Here is a 20446-nt window from a genome sequence, read left to right as displayed (position 1 = left end):
CATATTCCGGATACGCCGCGCACCTTCCATCTCCCTCGAGTGTCATATTCCAGATACGCCGCGCACCTTCCATCTCCCTCGAGTGTCATATTCCAGGTACGCCGCGCACCTTCCATCTCCCTCGAGTGTCATATTCCAGATACGCCCCGCACCTTCCATCTCCCTCGAGTGCCATATTCCAGATACGCCGCGCACCTTCCATTTCCATCGAGTGTCATATTCCAGGTACGCCGCGCACCTTCCATCTCCCTCGAGTGTCATATTCCAGATACTCCGCGCACCTTCCATCTCCCTCGAGTGTCATATTCCAGATACGCCGCGCACCTTCCATCTCCCTCGAGTGTCATATTCCAGATACGCCGCGCACCTTCCATCTCCCTCGAGTGTCATATTCCAGATACGCCGCGCACCTTCCATCTCCCTCGAGTGTCATATTCCAGATACGCCGCGCACCTTCCATCTCCCTCGAGTGTAATATTCCAGATACTCCGCGCACCTTCCATCTTCCTCGAGTGTCATATTCCGGATACGCCGCGCACATTCCATCTCCCTCGAGTGTCATATTCCGGATACTCCGCGCACCTTCCATCTCCCTCGAGTGTCATATTCCAGATACGCCGCACACCTTCCATCTCCCTCAAGTCTCATATTCCAGATACTCCGCACACCTTCCATCTCCCTCGAGTGTCATATTCCAGATACGCCCCGCACCTTCCATCTCCCTCGAGTGTCATATTCCAGGTACGCCGCACACCTTCCATCTTCCTCGAGTGTCATATTCCGGATACGCCGCGCACCTTCCATCTCCCGCGAGTGTCATATTCCGGATACTCCGCGCACCTTCCATCTCCCTCGAGTGTCATATTCTAGATACGCAGCGCACCTTCCATCTCCCTCGAGTGTCATATTCCGGATACTCCGCGCACTTTCCATCTCCCTCGAGTGTCATATTCCAGATACTCCGCGCACCTTCCATTACCCTCGAGTGTCATATTCCAGATACGCCGCGCACCTTCCATCTCCCTCGAGTGTCATATTCCAGATACGCCGCGCACCTTCCATCTCCCTCGAGTGTCATATTCCAGATACTCCGCACACCTTCCATCTCCCTCGAGTGTCATATTCCAGATACTCCGCACACCTTCCATCTCCCTCGAGTGTCATATTCCAGATACGCCCCTTAACGCCGTATTCTCTATGTTGACGCTGACATCGTAATTGATTATTTAACGCTCTAGTTCGAATTTTGAAAGAAAAATATTGTTAAACAAACAAATGTGCATAATGTATTCAAGGGAATTGAAGCGTATGTTACATGTTTACCGCTTGAAGGTATCCCATCCCTCATTTAGCTTTCCCATTGAGCGTTGTACCAAAATGGGTCAGTGGAAGCTCAACAAAATGTTGGTGTCATTTGAAAGGGTCTTGTTGCTGATCGAGATTAATTCATTCAAATGACCAAAAGTACTGGATGGTGTAGTTTGGCTCTCTTTTCGTTTTTTTATTGTTTTTGAAGATATAACCGCCGATTTCACAATAGCCCAGAGCGATAATAGTTGTAGCATTAAGCACTAGTCAATTGTAACCACGCCCCCCCCCCCGGTCCGGGGAATAGCGGGGACATTCACTTTTAGTCCAGCCAAGCCCGGTTATTATCTCCGCCCTGCGGGTACGAATTGATTGTTAAATCCCCGCGAAACGCCCCCGCACCCCAGGGACCCTAGGTAAGGCCCATTCCCCGCTATATTTGGCTTGAAGACAAAACCACCACATTCACCCGGCACTGCGGGGTCACCGGGAAGGTAAAAACACGGTTCTCCGGCTATCCCCGGTATACCCCCGGACCTGGGGGCCATGGTTACATGCAATTGATTGGTGCATTATTGTGACACATTTATCAGTTTATTAGCATGAGATATACATCCTTAGATCCTTATCATGGATCTTATACCTTAAACTCATATTATGTATTGTGTGTGACTAACTCAGATTAATTGCTAAACTAGTTTCTGACCTGTATTACAGCAGTCGATCGACAAAAGGTGCGTCTCTGGGTGATACAGTGTAATTGCAAAATACAGCGAACTTTTTTAGTGAAAATGAGGATGCAGAAACATGAGTCTATTGCCTGGTTCCCTGCGTTCTGATTTTCCATTACCTCGTATAGCTGCTAGTTGAAATTGAAATCACTGTGCGCATGCGCAATATTTGTTGGGGGAAAAATCACAAGGACAAACCAAACGTCTTCAGGGAGAGTCATGCTCGTGTCTGTGATATTTACACTTCTATGCATCTTGTCACTGGGTGAGTGAACGCTGCTTTTAATTATTTATTTCATGTATGTATAGTTATCATTATATAGCCGCTCGTTTCATAAAGGTGACTTGATTTGATCTGTCTAAAACACGCTCTAATTTAGACACTGTATTTGTATGTCTAAAAACAAGAAATTAATATTGCCAAAAAAATCTGTATGAAATATCCTGTTATCATATTACAACATATTAACAAACGATGTAAACAAGTGTCATATATCGAGCATTTTCTTAAAGCCGCTAAATATGGTCAAAATTGATGACATTCAAATTTGTGATAACGTTGAATTGTTTTAAGATATTTTAAGATGTATCTTTGGTAACAGTGTCAGTTATCATAAATAAGGTCATGCGAGTCATTAGCTGAAAATAACTGATAGTTTTAAAAGCTGCAGAGCAAAGAATAAAGGCTTTATGTACCACACACTACCGGTAATTAAAGTAGTTTTATACGACACTCCTTTCATGTATTATGAGGAAGAAAAGTTGAGAGAAATATGGAATTATTGAGACTGCCGTATTTATATTAAGCCGTACATGTATAATACTAGCCAGTGCTACATGTCTGAACGTTTTATTTTGGCCTTAGTATTGAACCTTAAATCGATTGGGGTCTCTTCTACGCTCTTTGTGGAAGCATTGATTGATCTTGGCTATTATAAGGTCAACACACTGAACAGCTCTTATGAGTGTGTACTTTTAAATATGGTTTAAATAATGAGCTATTAGAAATACAATTCATGGCATTGTACAATTGGAAGCTAATTAAAAGTATTGATTTTTATCAAAAGCGCTTTATATGTATATGGAAGCTTTTGGGGCCATATTGCCTCGGTCTTACGCGTGTAAACTAAATAAAATGAGTCCCAATAGTTTCAGTATGAAATATTCAAACTAGTCTTGAGTCTTACTCTATTTCTTATATTTTGTTGTATATTTTTTCGGGATATGTTCATGGTTTAACTATGGCTTGGCACAGCCCAGGTATGGTTGTATTTCGTTCACATTCACTGCTATACGATGACTGGCTCCTTGGTACAGAATTAATTATTTAAAAAGGTTGCTCATCTGGTCGGTTTGATGCGATCTATCGAACACCAATCAATATCGGCAATTGAAGTAAGGAAAAATAGCAAAGTTGGTAAAACACAATCAATTACTATAATTAAGCGATCCGTCTGATTATGGCTTACCTAGCGAATGCAGGCGGACCTGATACAAAACAGCTATAGCGGTAGGTCGAACAGCTCAATCAAAGGGGAATTCTCGCGTATTTGTTTATATTCAGAAATGATTAAAATAACAGGTGGAAATCTTGAACATTTATCACTCATGACACAAATGTTAATAACGGTAACTGTCGGTGAAAATATGTACTTTTGTTCTTAATTACCGTTATTTGATTTCCATCTTCAAACCTAGTGTTTTTCTGCATAGTTTCCTTTAATGTTTAACGCTCGATTACAACAAAACTGTAGCTGATGGAGCGACTATACTGTTTCTCGATGGAGCGACTATACTGTTTCTCGATGGAGCGACTATCCTGTTTCTCGATGGAGCGACTATACTGTTTCTCGTCATACATATATGCAGAAATCTATATCACGTACACCGTGTCATATGCATACAAATGACAAAACGACCAGGTTGTGCATGCATATTTTGTAACACCATGTATCTTAATGTGTATTCATTATGTATGTCTACACAGCCATGAGCCAGGACAAGCCCCGGATCAAATGTTATGAGTGCATTAACCTCAAGGACAACTCGTGCGGCCGTACGTTCACCGGAAATGATAACTACCTGATAGAGTGTAGCGAGAACGCCACCGCATGCCAGAAGCTGGAGTACGAGGACTCATTCCAGGGGAGACATACAGGTGGTTTTCTTTCCCACTTTCGGTAGTAAATTAAGTTAAGAATCTGAAGCTATGTATATAATGAAATCAGGAAACTGGCGATTATGCACCAGTCAATTGTAACCACGCACCCCCCCCCCCGAGTTCCGGTGAATAGCGGGGACTTTCGGTCCAGCCTATCCCGGGTAAAATCCCCGTCCTGCGGTGACAAACTGCTGGTAAAATCCCCGCAAAATGCCCGCGCATCCCGGGGACATTCTATGTAAGGCCCATTCCCCGCTATCCTTGGCGCGAAAACAAAACCGCCGCATTCACTCGACACTGTGGGGCCACCTGGGAGGTAAAACACTGCACATATCCCCCGTTATCCCTGTTATACCCCCGGACCTGGGGGAGAGGGCGTGGCTACAATTGACTGGTGCATAATATACACTACTGCTTGTTTTCGAGAAATCATTTTGATTGATATTTTAACCTTCTATTCTTACGTTTCAATTCTTGACAAATATGTCATTGTGCGCTTATTTATTTTAAACCATATCGTTTGATACTTGAACAAATGAGACAGCTGTGCTGTTTGAAACACACTGGCTTGCTGACAGGAGATCATATTACTCATAATAAATCAGTTAAACTAGCCAAAAATTATATTTTACACATACTTGCACATGTATGCCATCAAAATAATGTATTGCCTTAAACAAAAAATGAGATTTAACCAATTTGAAAAGTACCCTATACAATATGTATTGTGAACAAAGTGAGGAATGTTCGCTCGGCGCAAATGTAAACAAAGGCCGATTCTCGTTGAGAATTATAACTACTACGTATGGGTCATATATAGGGGCGTAGCTGGCCCTCTTTTCATTGTGCTGGGGGTCTGGGGGCATGCCTCCCCTTCCCCTGAAATTTATGAAAACAATGGCACAATGTGGTGTATTCTAGGCGTTTTGGGGTGCTTTATAATTACTGAAAAATGGGCTGTATGAGGATAATGAATCAACAAATAAACCCTTCACTTTCTATAAAATAGCAAACAGCTAAGCCTCTGGTATGTTAATAACACTCAGATTGTCGAACAGAAGTGTGATTTTCGGTCCGTTTTGCCATTGAACTTTATAATTTCATGTTCAATGTCCATATGTCTGTAACAGCATGTAAAGGCAAGTACGAATACTGTAACCTTGGCTGAATTATTTAAAACAAAATTGTCAGAATCATGTGGATTCAGCCGCGTACTCGCGTATAGGAAGCTACGTGCCTGTAGGGTACTTTACAAATTTGTCAAATGTCATTTTTTGTTTAAGGCAGTGCATTATATCGATGATATACATGTTCATAAGTATGTGTAAAATATGATTTTGGACTGTTGAACTGATTTATTATAACTTATATGATTTCCTGTCACCAGGTAACTGTGGTTTGCAATTGGTAATCAGCATGGAAAATAGCGGAACTTTCTGGTTCTATATAAGTGCGGGTATTTAGCCCTATTAAGGCTTTATTTCGAATAGGTGCCCCCAACATTCCTGAATTAAGTGTCGGCTAACCTTACTTTATACATTTACGATTATACATTGATTAATGCGGCCTCAGTTGAGATTTGTCGAACAAAAACACCACACAAGACAGTTATAGTATCTATGATATTTAAATGAGTGGGTCCACTCTGACCCAAACTGCTTTCGTATTATATTAGTGCCAATCTTAGTAATAAATCCTTCTGTCTCCTGTCCGTTCCAGGCGGCCTGGTTGTATCTCGCTCGTGTTGGGAAAGCTCCAGTGCCGAGCAGTACGTCCCTGATACTGAGAAATGTGAGGATATGTTTTCATCCAAAGCCTGCTACTGTACAGGGGACGGCTGTAACGGGGGACAACTCTTGCATGCTAGTTGGGGAGTTTTGCTGTTTGCGTTACTTCCCTTGGTTTACAGTAACATGAAATGCTCATAGATGTTATGATTTTTACTGCAATATAATGACAAAGTTTGATCAAACGTTTAATAGCAAACCACAACGAAAATATAAATACAAACATGTTTGAATTTTATTCAAGAGGTTGTTGTTGTTTATACACGGTTGATATATGACAGTATAAGGATAAGTGGAACTTTCTTGTGAGTGGAGACTGGTTGAGTAGTTCTAGATACATGATACTAAATGAGTTGGAGACATACATTTATAAATATGCTTAAATAATCGCAATAACCGCACAAAAAGGAAACATTGCTTCACTCATTTTCACATTCAGAGTGCTGCTACTTATGTTGTTACACTTACACGTATACAAATGTGCTTATAATATATTTAGCGTTTTTCTTTCCTTTCCCAGAATATCAGTGACCACGACTATCAGTTCGTCGGCAGATATTAAGGTGTAAATGCATGGCGACTATAACATGAATTCAAACCATTTGTGTCAAACAATTCTTACTTTCATGAAAGCGATCGAACTGACGAGTCCGAATCCCGCAAGAATCCAATCCCCGTGCAAAACATGCGCGGAGTTGCACGCGTCTCCAAGGCAACGACACACGTGACCTCCGCGAATTTCGTCCTCGACACATCCGATGTGTGTGTAGGGCTCAAGTGTCGCTTGCTCCCAGCATAGGCGGTACACGTGCTGCTCACCAGACCCTGAAAGGCATTTGGATCTTTGACCACTGTCTGAATGTTCAAGATAGATGTGAGAAACCTTGCATGACCCTAAAGTAAAAATACTAACAGTGTCGGATGGGTAACTGGATTTAACAAACAGGTTTCCTGATATTTGGTGGCAATGACCTGCCTTATATTACGGTGTCACCTCACATTGAAAGTCAAGTGACCTGCCTTGTATTACATGTAGGATATGTCGACTGTGCTGAGCTTCATTAAAAAATAGTGACGAACTTCTGACAGGAATGACCTTCCTTGTACAACAGTGACAATATACTGATCACAGTGACCTTCCTTGTATAACAGTGACGATATACTGACCACGGTGACCTTCCTTGTACAACAGTGACAATATACTGACCACGGTGACCTTCCTTGTACAACAGTGACGATATGCTGACCACGGTGACCTTCCTTGTATAACAGTGACGATATACTGACCACGGTGACCTTCCTTGTACAACAGTGAGAATATGCTGACCACGGTGACCTCCCTTGTATAACAGTGACGATATGCTCACCACGGTGACCTTCCTTGTACAACAGTGAAAATATGCTGACCACGGTGACCTTCCTTGTATAACAGTGACGATATACTGACCACGGTGACCTTCCTTGTATAACAGTGACGATATACTGACCGTGGTGACCTTCCTTGTATAACAGTGACGATATACTGACCACGGTGACCTTCCTTGTACAACAGTGACGATATACTGACCACGGTGACCTTCCTTATTCAACAGTGACGATATACTGACCACGGTGACCTCCCTTGTATAACAGTGACGATATGCTCACCACGGTGACCTTCCTTATATAACAGTGACGATATACTGACCACGGTGACCTTTCTTGTACAACAGTGACGATATGCTCACCACGGTGACGACTTATATAACAGTGACGATATGCTGACCACGGTGACCTTTCTTGTATAACAGTGACGATATGCTGACCCCGTTGACCCTCTTTATATAACAGTGACGATATACTGACCACGGTGACCTTCCTTATATAACAGTGATGATATACTGACCACGGTGACCTTCCTTATATAACAGTGACGATATGCTGACCACGGTGACCTTTCTTGTATAACAGTGACGATATACTGACCACGGTGACCTTCCTTGTACAACAGTGACGATATACTGACCGAGGTGACCTTTCCTTGTATAACAGTGACGATATACTGACCACGGTGACCTTTCTTATACAACAGTGACGATATACTGACCGAGGTGACCTTCCTTGTACAACAGTGACGAAATACTGACCGAAGTGACCTTTCTTGTATAACATTGACGATATGCTGACCCCGTTGACCCTCCTTATATAACAGTGACGATATACTGACCACGGTGACCTTCCTTATATAACAGTGACGATATACTGACCGAGGTGACCTTCCTTGTACAACAGTGACGATATACTGACCACGGTGACCTTCCTTGTACAACAGTGACGATATGCTCACCACGGTGACCTTCCTTATATAACAGTGACGATATACTGACCACGGTGACCTTCCTTGTATAACAGTGACGATATACTGACCGAGGTGACCTTCCTTATATAACAGTGACAATATACTGATCACAGTGACCTTCCTTGTACAACAGTGACGATATACTGACCACGGTGACCTTCCTTATATAACAGTGACGATATACTGACCACGTTGACCTTCCTTTTATAACAGTGACGATATACTGACCACGGTGACCTCCCTTGTATAACAGTGACGATATACTGACCACGGTGACCTTCCTTGTACAACAGTGACGATATGCTCACTACGGTGACCTTCCTTATATAACAGTGACGATATACTGACCACGGTGACCTTCCTTGTATAACAGTGACGATATACTGACCGAGGTGACCTTCCTTATATAACAGTGACAATATACTGATCACAGTGACCTTCCTTGTACAACAGTGACGATATACTGACCACGGTGACCTTCCTTATATAACAGTGACGATATGCTGACCACGTTGACCTTCCTTTTATAACAGTGACGATATACTGACCACGGTGACCTCCCTTGTATAACAGTGACGATATACTGACCACGTTGACCTTCCTTTTATAACAGTGACGATATACTGACCGAGGTGACCTTCCTTGTACAACAGTGACGATATACTGACCACGGTGACCTCCCTTGTATAACAGTGACGATATACTGACCACGGTGACCTTCCTTGTACAACAGTGACGATCAACTGACCACGGTGACCTCCTTTGTATAACAGTGACGATATACTGACCACGGTGACCTTCCTTGTACAACAGTGACGATATACTGACCACGGTGACCTCCTTTGTATAACAGTGACGATATACTGACCACGGTGACCTTCCTTGTATAACAGTGACGATATACTGACCGTGGTGACCTTCCTTGTATAACAGTGACGATATACTGACCACGGTGACCTTCCTTGTACAACAGTGACAATATGCTGACCACGGTGACCTTCCTTGTATAACAGTGACGATATACTGACCGTGGTGACCTTCCTTGTATAACAGTGACGATATACTGACCACAGTGACCTTCCTTGTACAACAGTGACAATATACTGACCACGGTGACCTTCCTTGTATAACAGTAACAATACACTGACCACGGTGATTTTCCTTGTATTTTAATGACAATTTTCTGGCCGCAATGACCTACCTTATACTACAATGATGGTATTCAGTCCGCCATGATATAATGTCAAATATTGCTGGCCTCGGTGACATACCTTGTATTAGATTGACGATCTTAAGAGCCTGGTGTCCTACCCCTTTTCAAGTTTGGCTACCTGGCTAACTGATCTACTGGTCGTTACATGGGTTCTTTCAAGTGGATATAATTTTCCTGTGGAAGAATAGTTTTCATTTTCAACAGAACATGCCTTGATAATGACTAACCTTGAATTTCACTGACGATTTTCTGGCATGCAGTTGCGGCCTGCGGACACTGCACGCGGTGGGTGGTGGCTCCCTCCACTTCCCACTCAACTCCACACTTTGGGTCCGTCAAGCTCGAACACTGATAACACTCGAGCCCCGCCCCTACAAGGAATAAAATTCAAATTGCATTCAGATAGTTCAGAACACCGATATATTATTGTCATGCATTTAAGGTCATGAAATTATCAGCAGTCAATTTTATAAAACTAGTTAGTTCTTTGGTTTGGTCAGAGTTAGCAAAAATGTTGACTGATCCAATAATTACTGTTAATGATTCATAGCATTTGAATGTTTTAAACCATAAGAAAAAGTATAGAAATTCAATCAATTGACAGTCGTGAGCGTAATGAATGATGTTTTTTGCGGTAGATACGCTTAATAAGAGAACGAGCACGAGCTTTCTATATGTTTCTTGGATTCTTTTTTTCATTCTTTGTTGTTGTTGTTGTTTACTTTGAAAAGTAACGTTTGCTATAAGGTATATTAGAGTTTGGTACAAAGAAGAAAAAAGAGAGTATTATATCCATAGATGTTACCTTCTTTTATAAGCATGAGAAATAATACTAGTCCAAACGTCGAAGATATGGTTGAGCACATGTCGGACGAAAACACGAATTTCTTCTTTGTTCCTACCAACATGCAAATGCATCTAAACAAGATTACAAACATTTGCCAAATATTCGGAAAGGAAGCAAGAGATACCTCCATGGCAAAACGTGCTCGACTGGCTTATTATACAAGTCAGTACGACCTTACTGAGTTTATGTATGTCCATCGAACATTACCATGCACAGTACGTGGATTCAGTTCCTTCATTATTGGTTGTGGAAGTATTTATAAGCACCATTTTAGCAAAAAAACAAACGTTTACATATAACAAGTTGAAGATTGGGGAAGGTGACATATAGACCCTCTCTCCTGTGAAATTCCCACGTGTATATTCTACCGTGTGGCCCTTCTTTCAGGCTTCTTCTATTCATCTGAGCTTCTGGGCGGTGGATGTCAATCCCGCCACAGCTGTGTGAGATGCCTGACACCTAAACCATTACGAATATTGGTGGTTGATTTATGTCATTTTATAGTTTCGTATGCTCGCCAATTTGACTACGAAAAAGGCCAACTGAAGGACTGAAATACGACGTTTGGCGTAATTTCGCACTGCCACTTGGCGTATTTTCGCCAAGCCACTTCAAATCGAAATTGCGGAATTCGGCCACGATAATAAGAACTCATTATACGTATGCAGCGTTTTTATGATCTGACTTCATATTTGTTCAGGCGAGCTTCAAAGTATTAATACACATTATGAACGCATACATGTATAATTGATGTTCAATTGCGGTAACTTGAGGCTTTCTCAGAATTAAGAGCTGGTGTTTGGTAGTTTTATTCCCTGGCGCCTCGTTTTAGCTGGCTTGCGGTCACTGGATCGATTCCCTGTGCTGGTGTGGAACAAATATGCTGAGAAAGCATTTTGTGATATACTTTCTGATACTGTTTTTCAAAGTTGGAATGGGGCCATATACAGAAAGTACCGATATATATGTGCGTGCATGTATAGTGAAACATAACCACGCAAGTGATACTTCAAAGAAAACAACCGTTTTACCTTATTTATTTTCATTTTGGATTATTACAGACAAATCCTCGTTTTAAATTTCTAAGACACTTATGTATGCATCAATGATAATGGTCTTAATTACATCGTCCATTTGGAATGTCCTCAATCCCATTTAATTCATTAACACCATGTATTGTTCCTTTCCTTGGGGAAGGGGCGTACTTTCTTAGTTGCGATTCCAAAGTATACCAGTGTTTATACTCGAATATTTATGTATGCAATTTGGGAATAAGCTATTTATTGCTCCTGTACCCACAGACGAAAATATGATAAAATAATCATCATAATCATATGATATATTTTATTGTAGCTGCGGTCATGATTTATTCATGGTTTGCTGTAATTTCTGAAATATTGCAACACTAATTTAGTTTAAGTGCTGTTTAATTGCACTGTCGTGTTGTTGTTGTTTTTTGCTGGAGCTGAATAAATAAAAATGTTTCTTTAAAAGACAAGTGTGAAAATTAATAATAAGTTTGTTACCATGAAACATTGTTGGTGTGTATTATATTTGTTACTGATTAATGCACCAGTCAATTGTTACCACGGCCCCCAGGTCTGAGGAATATCGGGGACATCCCCGCCACATGCCCCCGCATCCCGGGGACATCCTCGGTAAGGCCTATTATAATGTACATACTTTAAGCATACGTTTTGTGTTTACTTCATATTGATGGTCATTTACGACAAATCCCGTTAGTCGAATCGTTTATGGATATTTCCCGGAAAAGGCCACGGCCCATTCGCCGGTCTTTTCGACGCGAAAACAAAACCACCGCATTCACTCGACACTACGGGGCCAGCTAGAAGGTTAAAACACGGCCCATTTTTCCCGCTATCTCCAGTATGCCCCCGGACCATGCCCCCGGACCTAGGCATAACTCGCACAAACATGAATTGATATTTTACAAAAAGTAAACAAATAATTATGTGGCTCAATGTCATCAGATAAAATAACGAAGAGATAAAACTTAATATGAAGCGAATCAGAAATGGGGTTTCTAGTAATGTCTATACAACGAGCCGACTTGAACGATATGTTCACATTCATTATGATGCTCGCAGGATATTTTCGACACACAAAGCAAATAAAGTACAAAACCAATATGAATACCTATACAGTGCCGTAGCCAGACTTAAAACAACACTGAGGCAAAACGATCTATGGGGGTCCTGAGGTATGCTCCCCGCCCCCCCCCCCCCCCCCCTGGATATTTTTTGCAAGAAGGGATTTCCTGCATTCTGGGGTATCTTTGGTCGATGGTTTGTGTACATTGTGGCAAATGAAGTGAGTCGAAAAGACTTATTTTTAGAGCTATAGAAATTGTTAAATGCTCAAATAAACCACCGAGTATTGCCTGAGTGTAGCTACGACACTGCTATAAGAATTCCTGTTTACAATAAAAGCTAGATCTCGCTGATTAAAAAGCATAAAGTGTTAACAGAATATTAAATCAAGAAAAAATAATCATTCAAATAATGTGTTATCTATTATTCCAAAAACTGGTACCCTCAGACAATATAAAGCAAGATAAATGAATTATTCTAATAAAACGTTAATAAACTCATACTGATATGCGCGATCCGGCATCACTTAGCATAACTTAGGACTCAAAAATCGATTGTGTGTTTCAGCTAACATATTCATAGCTCTTCATAGCCAGGCAAAAGGTTTCTAGTTTCTCTTTTTTTCTTAGATGCAGCAAACAAGAAATTCATGAGCTAAGCTGATGAACATTAACCAGGCAAAATCGTATTAAGTATTTTGTCAAGTTGTTAAGTCACGCAGAACGGAAACTGTTAGCGGACGAACAGATTATCTTTTCATGGCCTCATACGACCTTCACTCAAATATCAAGGTCGCTTCTTCCGGGGAAATATTTCAAAATGATCGAGATGTCTTATAACAGTTTCCTAGCGATATGTTTGACCGTGATATACCTCACAAGGAAAGGTAAACTAGCGTTTTGTTGCTTTAATTTAAATAGAATTTTCATGAGGAATGCATTTTGCGTATTAGCGGACAAGCTCGGGAATTTCCATTATACATTTAGTATTGCTTTGAGTAATGACGGATGTTTACAGGTACTTGGTAAGCTCATGTATAATACATTGAATGTTGTTACAGTCAGGAAATTAACTTATCTATCGTAAGCTTAATGCCAGAACGTACGAAAACCTACTGTAACAGTATTAACATAATTATTTCAAGATGCGGTTTTTTTCTTTAACAATGAAAAACCCAGATCAATATCACGATATGTATGCCGGGATAATTTCTATGGGATTCACTCAAGATCGTCATCAAGCTTTATGAATACTTATTTCTCTATTGAACTGCATGCGCACATTGACCTTCATTTTGTAATAACATTGTCTTTTCAACTACGTGATAAAACCTGTATAATGAAATCGATGTACTGGGGGTTAGGGCACCAGCCTGGTAGAAGTTGTGCTTGATATACGCCGTTTATATGACGAGATGAAGCCTCGGGCAAGTTTGCCCCTGTGGGCAAATAAACCACAGGGGCAAATATGTGCATGAATGCAAAAACTCACGAAGTTAAATTCGTCATCGGGGGCAGCAAATATGAACACAAACAGTAAATGTTTTTGGACAATATGATTTTTTTTTTAAAAACACCCATAATTCATTATTGTTTTTTCACGAGATTACTACCAACATAATAAAGAGTGGTATACATTGTACATATATGAGTATCATAATTTTGCGTTAGTTATATTAGCTTCATCATTAATTCTAATGTACTTTTTCTACACAAACTATTGGCATTTAATCAAAATATGCAGACACTTTTCTCCATCGCCATAAAAACGCGTTCAAGGAACACCTCTGACAGGAGCAAATTTGCCCACGTGTGTATTTTTGCCACTTAGGCGCAATTTAGCCCTGGGCAACTGTTGGGCATATAAACGCAACGTTAGTTTAGTGGGTCCATATTCAATCATTTAGTAGCAAAATTATGCAATCTGTGAGCAAATCGTGAACATGGGTACATATACTCATTATGTTTATATAATATCATTAAAGGAGAGCCAATCAATATGGCCGCTCTAGTGGCTGTACCTCCATTACTGGTAATCAATACTTCTTCACTGCTGTAATCTACGTCAGGGATGTGAATCCTTGTTTAAATCTCGATTGTAATTGTTTACAAGTGATGTACATTACCCCACTACCAGTTCAGTAGATGTCAGATAGTGTAGATACTTGAGCACTTGAATATAGGACTTTCTATTAACAATATTGATTTTGAATGCAGCCGAAATATTTTCATTCAGTGTTACGCTTGAAGGACGAAGTTAACGCAGCCGTATGTTACCCAATATCAAATTGTACATTAACAGTGTGTGTATACCACGTGATAAATTGCGTCATAAATGCTACGTCGGAAGGCAAAATTTTGCTTCGAATGAAGACTTAAAACAAAGATAACGTCACTTTTTTCTTCACCATTTTAAATGAAACATAGGGCAGTCTTCGCCGCTTACGGAGCCCCGCCTTTGATCTTTTACCAGAGTTTGATTGAGAGTTGAGTTTCTTAAAACACTTCGACAAACCTTTTAACAATACGGTCGTCTGACGTAGCACTGTCAAAGCATAATTTTGGAATCAGGTTTGTTGAAGTGTTTGATGAAACTAATCACATAATCAAACTCCGGGGCTCTTTACGCGGCATAGACTGCGCTTTGTTTCATTTAAATTGGTATAGTCAAACTAAAGTTATCTTTGTTTTAAGTCTTCATTTTAAGCAAAAAGTTGCCTTCTGACGTAGCATATATGACGTAATTTATCACGTGGTATACACACACTGTTTACAGATGAATAAAGAGGTTTGCTAGATCAGATATGTTTCATTGTACTACCAGGACAAGATATACGTGTTATCCTTCAACAGGATGATAATGGAGCACAACATATAAACAAACTGAACATCTAATATAATTGTTTTAATTACATAGAGGATAAGTGTTTGTTTCAGTGTAAGATCGTTCTATATTTCACCGAGTGAGCACCAAAAGATATAATGTTCACTTTTGGTGTTCACGGGGTGAAATATATTGCTATCTAACAATGAAACAAACAATTTTTCTTTTTATTATATGCATTAATTGCATTAATTGGAGTTAAAAGTCACTTAATTTCACTTTTTTTATATAAAAACGCGTCAATTTGTATGCGCACGTAACGTCATGTCGGAAATGACGTCGTTGAAATTGTGTCCCAGCTCTGTGCGCGCTGTTTGAAACAGTGAAATATCAATTTCGTTTCACTGATAAATCTCTATAAACCACCGGAAAGCATTTACTAAACAACAGTATTTGCATTCAAAGAAGAGTCAGTTCTAGGTTAATTTTACATATCTTATTGCTGTCGGATACTCTGCATTTGTATCCTAGTATTGCATATCCCTTTTGTTTATTTGTGTGAACGTAATATATCTGAGATATGTTCATGTTTAGACATATTTTCTTTTAAAATGTTAAATGCGAATAGGGTTTAATTTACGTTGCCTTAAAACAAAATGTGCATAAAAATGAAACTGCAAAGCAGCCATATTTGTGAAATAATTAATTAAATTTAATACTTACAAAAAGTATGGCATTTTATGATAAACGATTCTAAAAAACTGTTGCTGTCGACCAAGATTATCCTGTCAGTTGGATTTCTAATGCATATAAATCAAATATCACGCATTATGCAATAACTGAAGTAATTCTATCTTAAATAAATAATTGTACAGTGATGTTTTGTTGTTATTTATCACAAACTTTATGCATAGACGGACTGAATGTGGAGGTTTTAACCCAAAGAGTAGGTAGCAGTGTCCAGAAAATCCGACTATGATATGGCTCATGACCTTTCAGTGTGCACATTAGCTATGACCACAGTTTGCCATGAAAGGAAAAAAATGTTTCTATAAAAAGGCTCGAAAACATAAAAACAATCCAGAAAACCTACAAATTTCAATAGTATTGATGTCCATCAAGTCCCAAACAAATATAAGCGTGGTAACTCCAACGAATACATGGGTGCAAGAAGTTTAATGGGGGTTTACTTCCAAGTCACGAGAAAAATGACCGAGGCGTTTCGAATGCGACGTACTACAATAACTCGACCAACAACCACCATGTTTTCAGCAAAGTATACGGCGGTTACATTTTAGTCAATCCAATTAATTGCCATTCTTCTCTGCATGGGTTCCACATATACCAAACTAGTTTGCTGAAAGGCCGTGTTAAAAATCGTACTGTGTCAATGTCTTAAAATGGCTAATGCAAAACTCATGGTTTGGAGTTTCAGTTATAAAACCAATGTCTAATTTATCACGAAGCATCGGTAAGGTGCCAAATTAATGTCATTATGTCTACTATAGCAATAAAAAATGTAAATGTAATTGATATTAATTGTCTTGACACTTGATGTTAGCCCATATACCTAACAAGACGGGCATATTCAATCAAAAACCAGGTTGTGGCTACCGCCATGCCTCTACAGTACAAGCCAAAACATTGCACCTAGCCTGCATGTTGTACCTATAAGTTTGCACATTGTACCTTACTTGCACATTGCACCTAGCTTGCACATTGTTCCTAGCCTGCACGTTGTTCCTAGCCTGCACCTTGCACCTAGGTTGCACGTTGCACCTAGCCTGCACGTTGTATGTAGCCTGCACATTGCAACTAGGTTGCACGTTGCACCTAGCCTGCACGTTGTACGTAGCCTGCACATTGCAACTAGGTTGCACGTTGCACCTAGCCTGCACGCTGTACGTAGCCTGCACATTGCACCTAGGTTGCACGTTGTTCCTAGCCTGCACGTGGTACGTAGCCTGCACGTTGTACGTAGCCTGCACGTTGTACGTAGCCTGCACGTTGTACGTAGCCTGCACATTGCACCTAGGTTGCACGTTGCACCTAGCCTGCACGTTGAACGTAGCCTGCACGTTGTACGTAGCCTGCACATTGCACCTATGTTGCACGTTGCACCTAGCCTGCACGTTGTTCGTAGGCTGCACATTGCACCTAGGTTGCACGTTGCACCTAGCCTGCACGTTGAACGTAGCCTGCACATTGCAACTAGATGACCCGTTGCACCTAGCGTGCATGTTGTACATTGCACCTAGGTTGCACATTGCACCTGGCTTGCAAGTTGTAAATGGCATGCATGTTGTACATAGCTCATACGCATGTTATAATCACTCAATGATTTAGCTAATGCAGAAATAATTGTATTGTCACGTGCACTTTACACCTCAGTTGAGAGCCTGGAATGTTACTCTTGCACGAGCAACGAAGACCCTAAGTGCGGGGTGGAGTTCAAGTACTCGGGCACTGCCGGTGACAAGTACAAGGCCCCATGCGAGGGAGGCACCGCTGCCTGCCGGAAGTTGGTCACCCAGGATGCACACAAAGGTAGGGACATTTTAGTGTCGTCATGTTTAAATGAGAAAGTATGTTACATAATTCATCATAATAATTATTGAGTATCAGGTTATATGAAGTCTTTATTATATATAAACTCGTATGTGTATTTTGTCATTGCGAGTATTAAATTTAAAAAAAAAAACATGTAATATCTAAACCAATTATTGGATAATTCATTTTCAACCGTTTTGCATACTTGTAAGTACATGTCCCTTTGTATTGGAGTTTAGATATATGCATCCTCGGCATCCCAGCATAACATAACCTATATGATATAGGTTGTGATACGCTGGGGTGCCGAGTATGAGATATATGTTACATCATGGCATCATGTTTACATAAATAGTACTCTTCTGTCTAGTCCAGATACACGGGAACAGTCGATTGCATTAGCAAGGAGGACTTTAATAATAACTAGTAAAGGTCAACTACGGTTGAACGGCTATGGTGCTTCATATATTGATATACTTCAAGTGTTCGGTAGTGACACTCGTATTCAAAATCAATATATACACATGTGTAACAAACATCAATTTTAAGTGGTAAACCTTTAATTACTTACTAAATATTGCATTTATGGAAAATATTAATTACTGATAACAAGATTGTAACTGTGTATTTAATAGAAGGAAGCGCAAAAATATTAAATGATTGGTGAATGCTAAAAGATTTACCGTCGTCTACAGTAGTATCATAAGGTAGAAATATCGTGTTTTATGCTCACTTCATAAGATGCATTGTATTCGACATTTATTGATCATTTTTGGAATATTGAAACAATGTTTTTAATTGTGGGAAATCTCATTCGGGAGTAAATGTGCATCTTTAAGCTGTCTGAAACAGATAAAGTAATAACGTGACCGTCACTATGTGACACTTATTGGTGTGTGTTTCAGGGGCGGAAATGGTGGTTCGATCATGCTGGAATGCTTCTACCGTTGAAAACCTGGACAAAGACTTTCTGGACTGTAGCACACTCATGAGTAGTACCGGAGAAGTGTGTTACTGTCAGTCGGATTCCTGCAACGGGGCGCAACTCATGTACGCTTCACTGGTGACGGTCTTAACTGGGTTGTCTTTCTTAGTCCTTTGAGTTGTGTTACAAGCGCTAGTATTTTCCGTAGTTCAATTTTTGTGTGGAATAAGCGACTATATTTTTGTTTCTAATTTAAATTGTTTCTAATTTAAAGTGTATCTTATTTGTGATACCTGTAGTATATTTTTTTTCCAAAGTATGTGCAAATACTACAATATGCAATGAAATAGACGCGAGATTTTGGTCAAACATCATTCCAATGCGTGTGTCATTACGTAATATTGTGTGACTATACCAGAGCGGTTTATCATATTTATTGTGCGATGCTTCGAGCATGGGAACAGTCCTTGTTAGTTTCGGTTAGTGACCGTTAGCAACGTGTAGATATTTACTTTATTTGTAGAGCTTCGAGTAAGCGATGTACTAGTATGTGACTTTTGGATGCGTCGACCTTTTTCTTGGCATTAATTGAAAGGTTAAACCTGTTAACATACCGAAACAAGATGTTTACAAACAAGATTTACGGTCATAAAACAAACTGCAAAATAAGTCATTTAAAATCCGATTCATTTGAGAGAAAAACTGCAAAGTCGTGATTGCTTTTTCCATAACTTGTTTATCATTCAGCAAGTTATAACCTTTCAAATAATTCATCCACATTAAGTGTACAGCGTATGCCTTAAATTGTACCGCTTATGTGTACCTTGATAAGATATGGGAGGGGGGAGTATTACAGGAAAACCAAAGACATTTTTTATATTCGTGAAGTTTGTAATCTACCAGTTACCTCAATCAGGAGTTGTAACACCCACGGCTTAGATTTAGACTCCTTAAAGAAATGGCTGTAACTTTTGCATTATAAATCTACCATGTGAATGTTCTTTGCCTACAGCTACCATTTATCTACCCCAAAGATTGTCTGCATGTCGACAAAATACAACTAGCAGGTAGCACCCTGTTAATTTTTAGATGTTTCAACTGGTTCGATATGCAAACAATGTCAGTTTATCTTTCAACGCTTTCAATGTTATTATATGTGTACAGTATGTGTGTGGTATGGTTGCACATGTATTTTAAATACATATTAATAGTGTTTACTTGTAAAAAACATCATCAATGGAAAGTATATCAGTTTTGTACGATAAGGTTTTGTAAGGATAGTTATACAATGTATTCTAGTGAATAAAACTACAAATGAAGTTCATGATACTTGAATCTTATTGTGTTTTCCGTCTAAGTCTACAAATATTGAAATATTGCTTTGTAAGCAAGTACTATAGTTGGCTTGAACGCCACAACAAATCCATGTTTTGATGACAGATAAATATTGGAGCGAGCGGGCAAAATTAATGTTAAACATAGAAAATATCCATTTCGTTTAAAATAGAAGAGGGCGAAGGCGAAACTTTTTATGCTATACGATTAATATCTAGAAAGACATTCCTAAACAAGTGTGACTTCATTCTCCCTTCTAATTGTAAGTTTAAGGACTTCCTATGTACCCAACGTTGACTTGAGACCATAAAACTGTT

At 39.9% G+C, this 20446-nt stretch overlaps 3 protein-coding genes across 3 annotated transcripts; 2 read left to right on the top strand and 1 right to left on the bottom strand.

Annotated features, from left to right (window-relative positions):
* Window positions 1–2148: 2148 nt before the first annotated feature.
* On the top strand, window positions 2149–6479 carry LOC128234311 (uncharacterized). The gene is made up of 3 exons (XM_052948479.1): window positions 2149–2304; window positions 4027–4197; window positions 5920–6479. Exons 1-3 carry the CDS (start codon window positions 2259–2261, stop codon window positions 6126–6128), a joined length of 426 nt encoding a protein of 141 aa, XP_052804439.1. The 5' UTR covers window positions 2149–2258; the 3' UTR covers window positions 6129–6479.
* Window positions 6480–6570: 91 nt separating this feature from the next.
* On the bottom strand, window positions 6571–10552 carry LOC128234310 (protein quiver-like). Its single transcript, XM_052948478.1, has 3 exons — window positions 10344–10552; window positions 9766–9909; window positions 6571–6812 (listed from the first exon to the last, which is right to left on the bottom strand). Exons 1-3 carry the CDS (start codon window positions 10513–10515, stop codon window positions 6595–6597), a joined length of 534 nt encoding a protein of 177 aa, XP_052804438.1. The 5' UTR covers window positions 10516–10552; the 3' UTR covers window positions 6571–6594.
* Window positions 10553–13224: 2672 nt separating this feature from the next.
* LOC128236267 (protein quiver-like) lies at window positions 13225–20123 on the top strand. Its single transcript, XM_052951149.1, has 3 exons — window positions 13225–13382; window positions 17711–17866; window positions 18775–20123. The coding sequence occupies exons 1-3, from the start codon at window positions 13316–13318 to the stop codon at window positions 18969–18971; spliced, it is 420 nt and encodes a 139-aa protein (XP_052807109.1). The 5' UTR covers window positions 13225–13315; the 3' UTR covers window positions 18972–20123.
* The last annotated feature ends 323 nt before the right edge of the window (window positions 20124–20446 follow it).

The sequence above is a fragment of the Mya arenaria genome, chromosome 5 (genome assembly GCF_026914265.1).
Source record: "Mya arenaria isolate MELC-2E11 chromosome 5, ASM2691426v1".
Classification (NCBI taxonomy): domain Eukaryota; kingdom Metazoa; phylum Mollusca; class Bivalvia; order Myida; family Myidae; genus Mya; species Mya arenaria.
This window is presented reverse-complemented; position numbering and strand designations above follow the sequence as displayed.

What these genes read in the sequence shown, in the direction of transcription:
- LOC128236267 (XM_052951149.1), top strand. Translation starts at nt 13,316, where the DNA reads ATGATCGAGATGTCTTATAACAGTTTCCTAGCGATATGTTTGACCGTG. An exon ending in GATATACCTCACAAGGAAAG is followed by an intron (nt 13,383 to 17,710) that starts GTAAACTAGCGT and finishes TTTACACCTCAG; the next exon opens with TTGAGAGCCTGGAATGTTAC. An exon ending in CACCCAGGATGCACACAAAG is followed by an intron (nt 17,867 to 18,774) that starts GTAGGGACATTT and finishes TGTGTGTTTCAG; the next exon opens with GGGCGGAAATGGTGGTTCGA.
- LOC128234310 (XM_052948478.1), bottom strand. Translation starts at nt 10,515, where the DNA reads ATGGAGGTATCTCTTGCTTCCTTTCCGAATATTTGGCAAATGTTTGTA. An exon ending in TCTCATGCTTATAAAAGAAG is followed by an intron (nt 9,910 to 10,343) that starts GTAACATCTATG and finishes TATTCCTTGTAG; the next exon opens with GGGCGGGGCTCGAGTGTTAT. An exon ending in AATCGTCAGTGAAATTCAAG is followed by an intron (nt 6,813 to 9,765) that starts GTTAGTCATTAT and finishes AATGCCTTTCAG; the next exon opens with GGTCTGGTGAGCAGCACGTG.
- LOC128234311 (XM_052948479.1), top strand. Translation starts at nt 2,259, where the DNA reads ATGCTCGTGTCTGTGATATTTACACTTCTATGCATCTTGTCACTGG. An exon ending in TCTATGCATCTTGTCACTGG is followed by an intron (nt 2,305 to 4,026) that starts GTGAGTGAACGC and finishes ATGTCTACACAG; the next exon opens with CCATGAGCCAGGACAAGCCC. An exon ending in ATTCCAGGGGAGACATACAG is followed by an intron (nt 4,198 to 5,919) that starts GTGGTTTTCTTT and finishes TGTCCGTTCCAG; the next exon opens with GCGGCCTGGTTGTATCTCGC.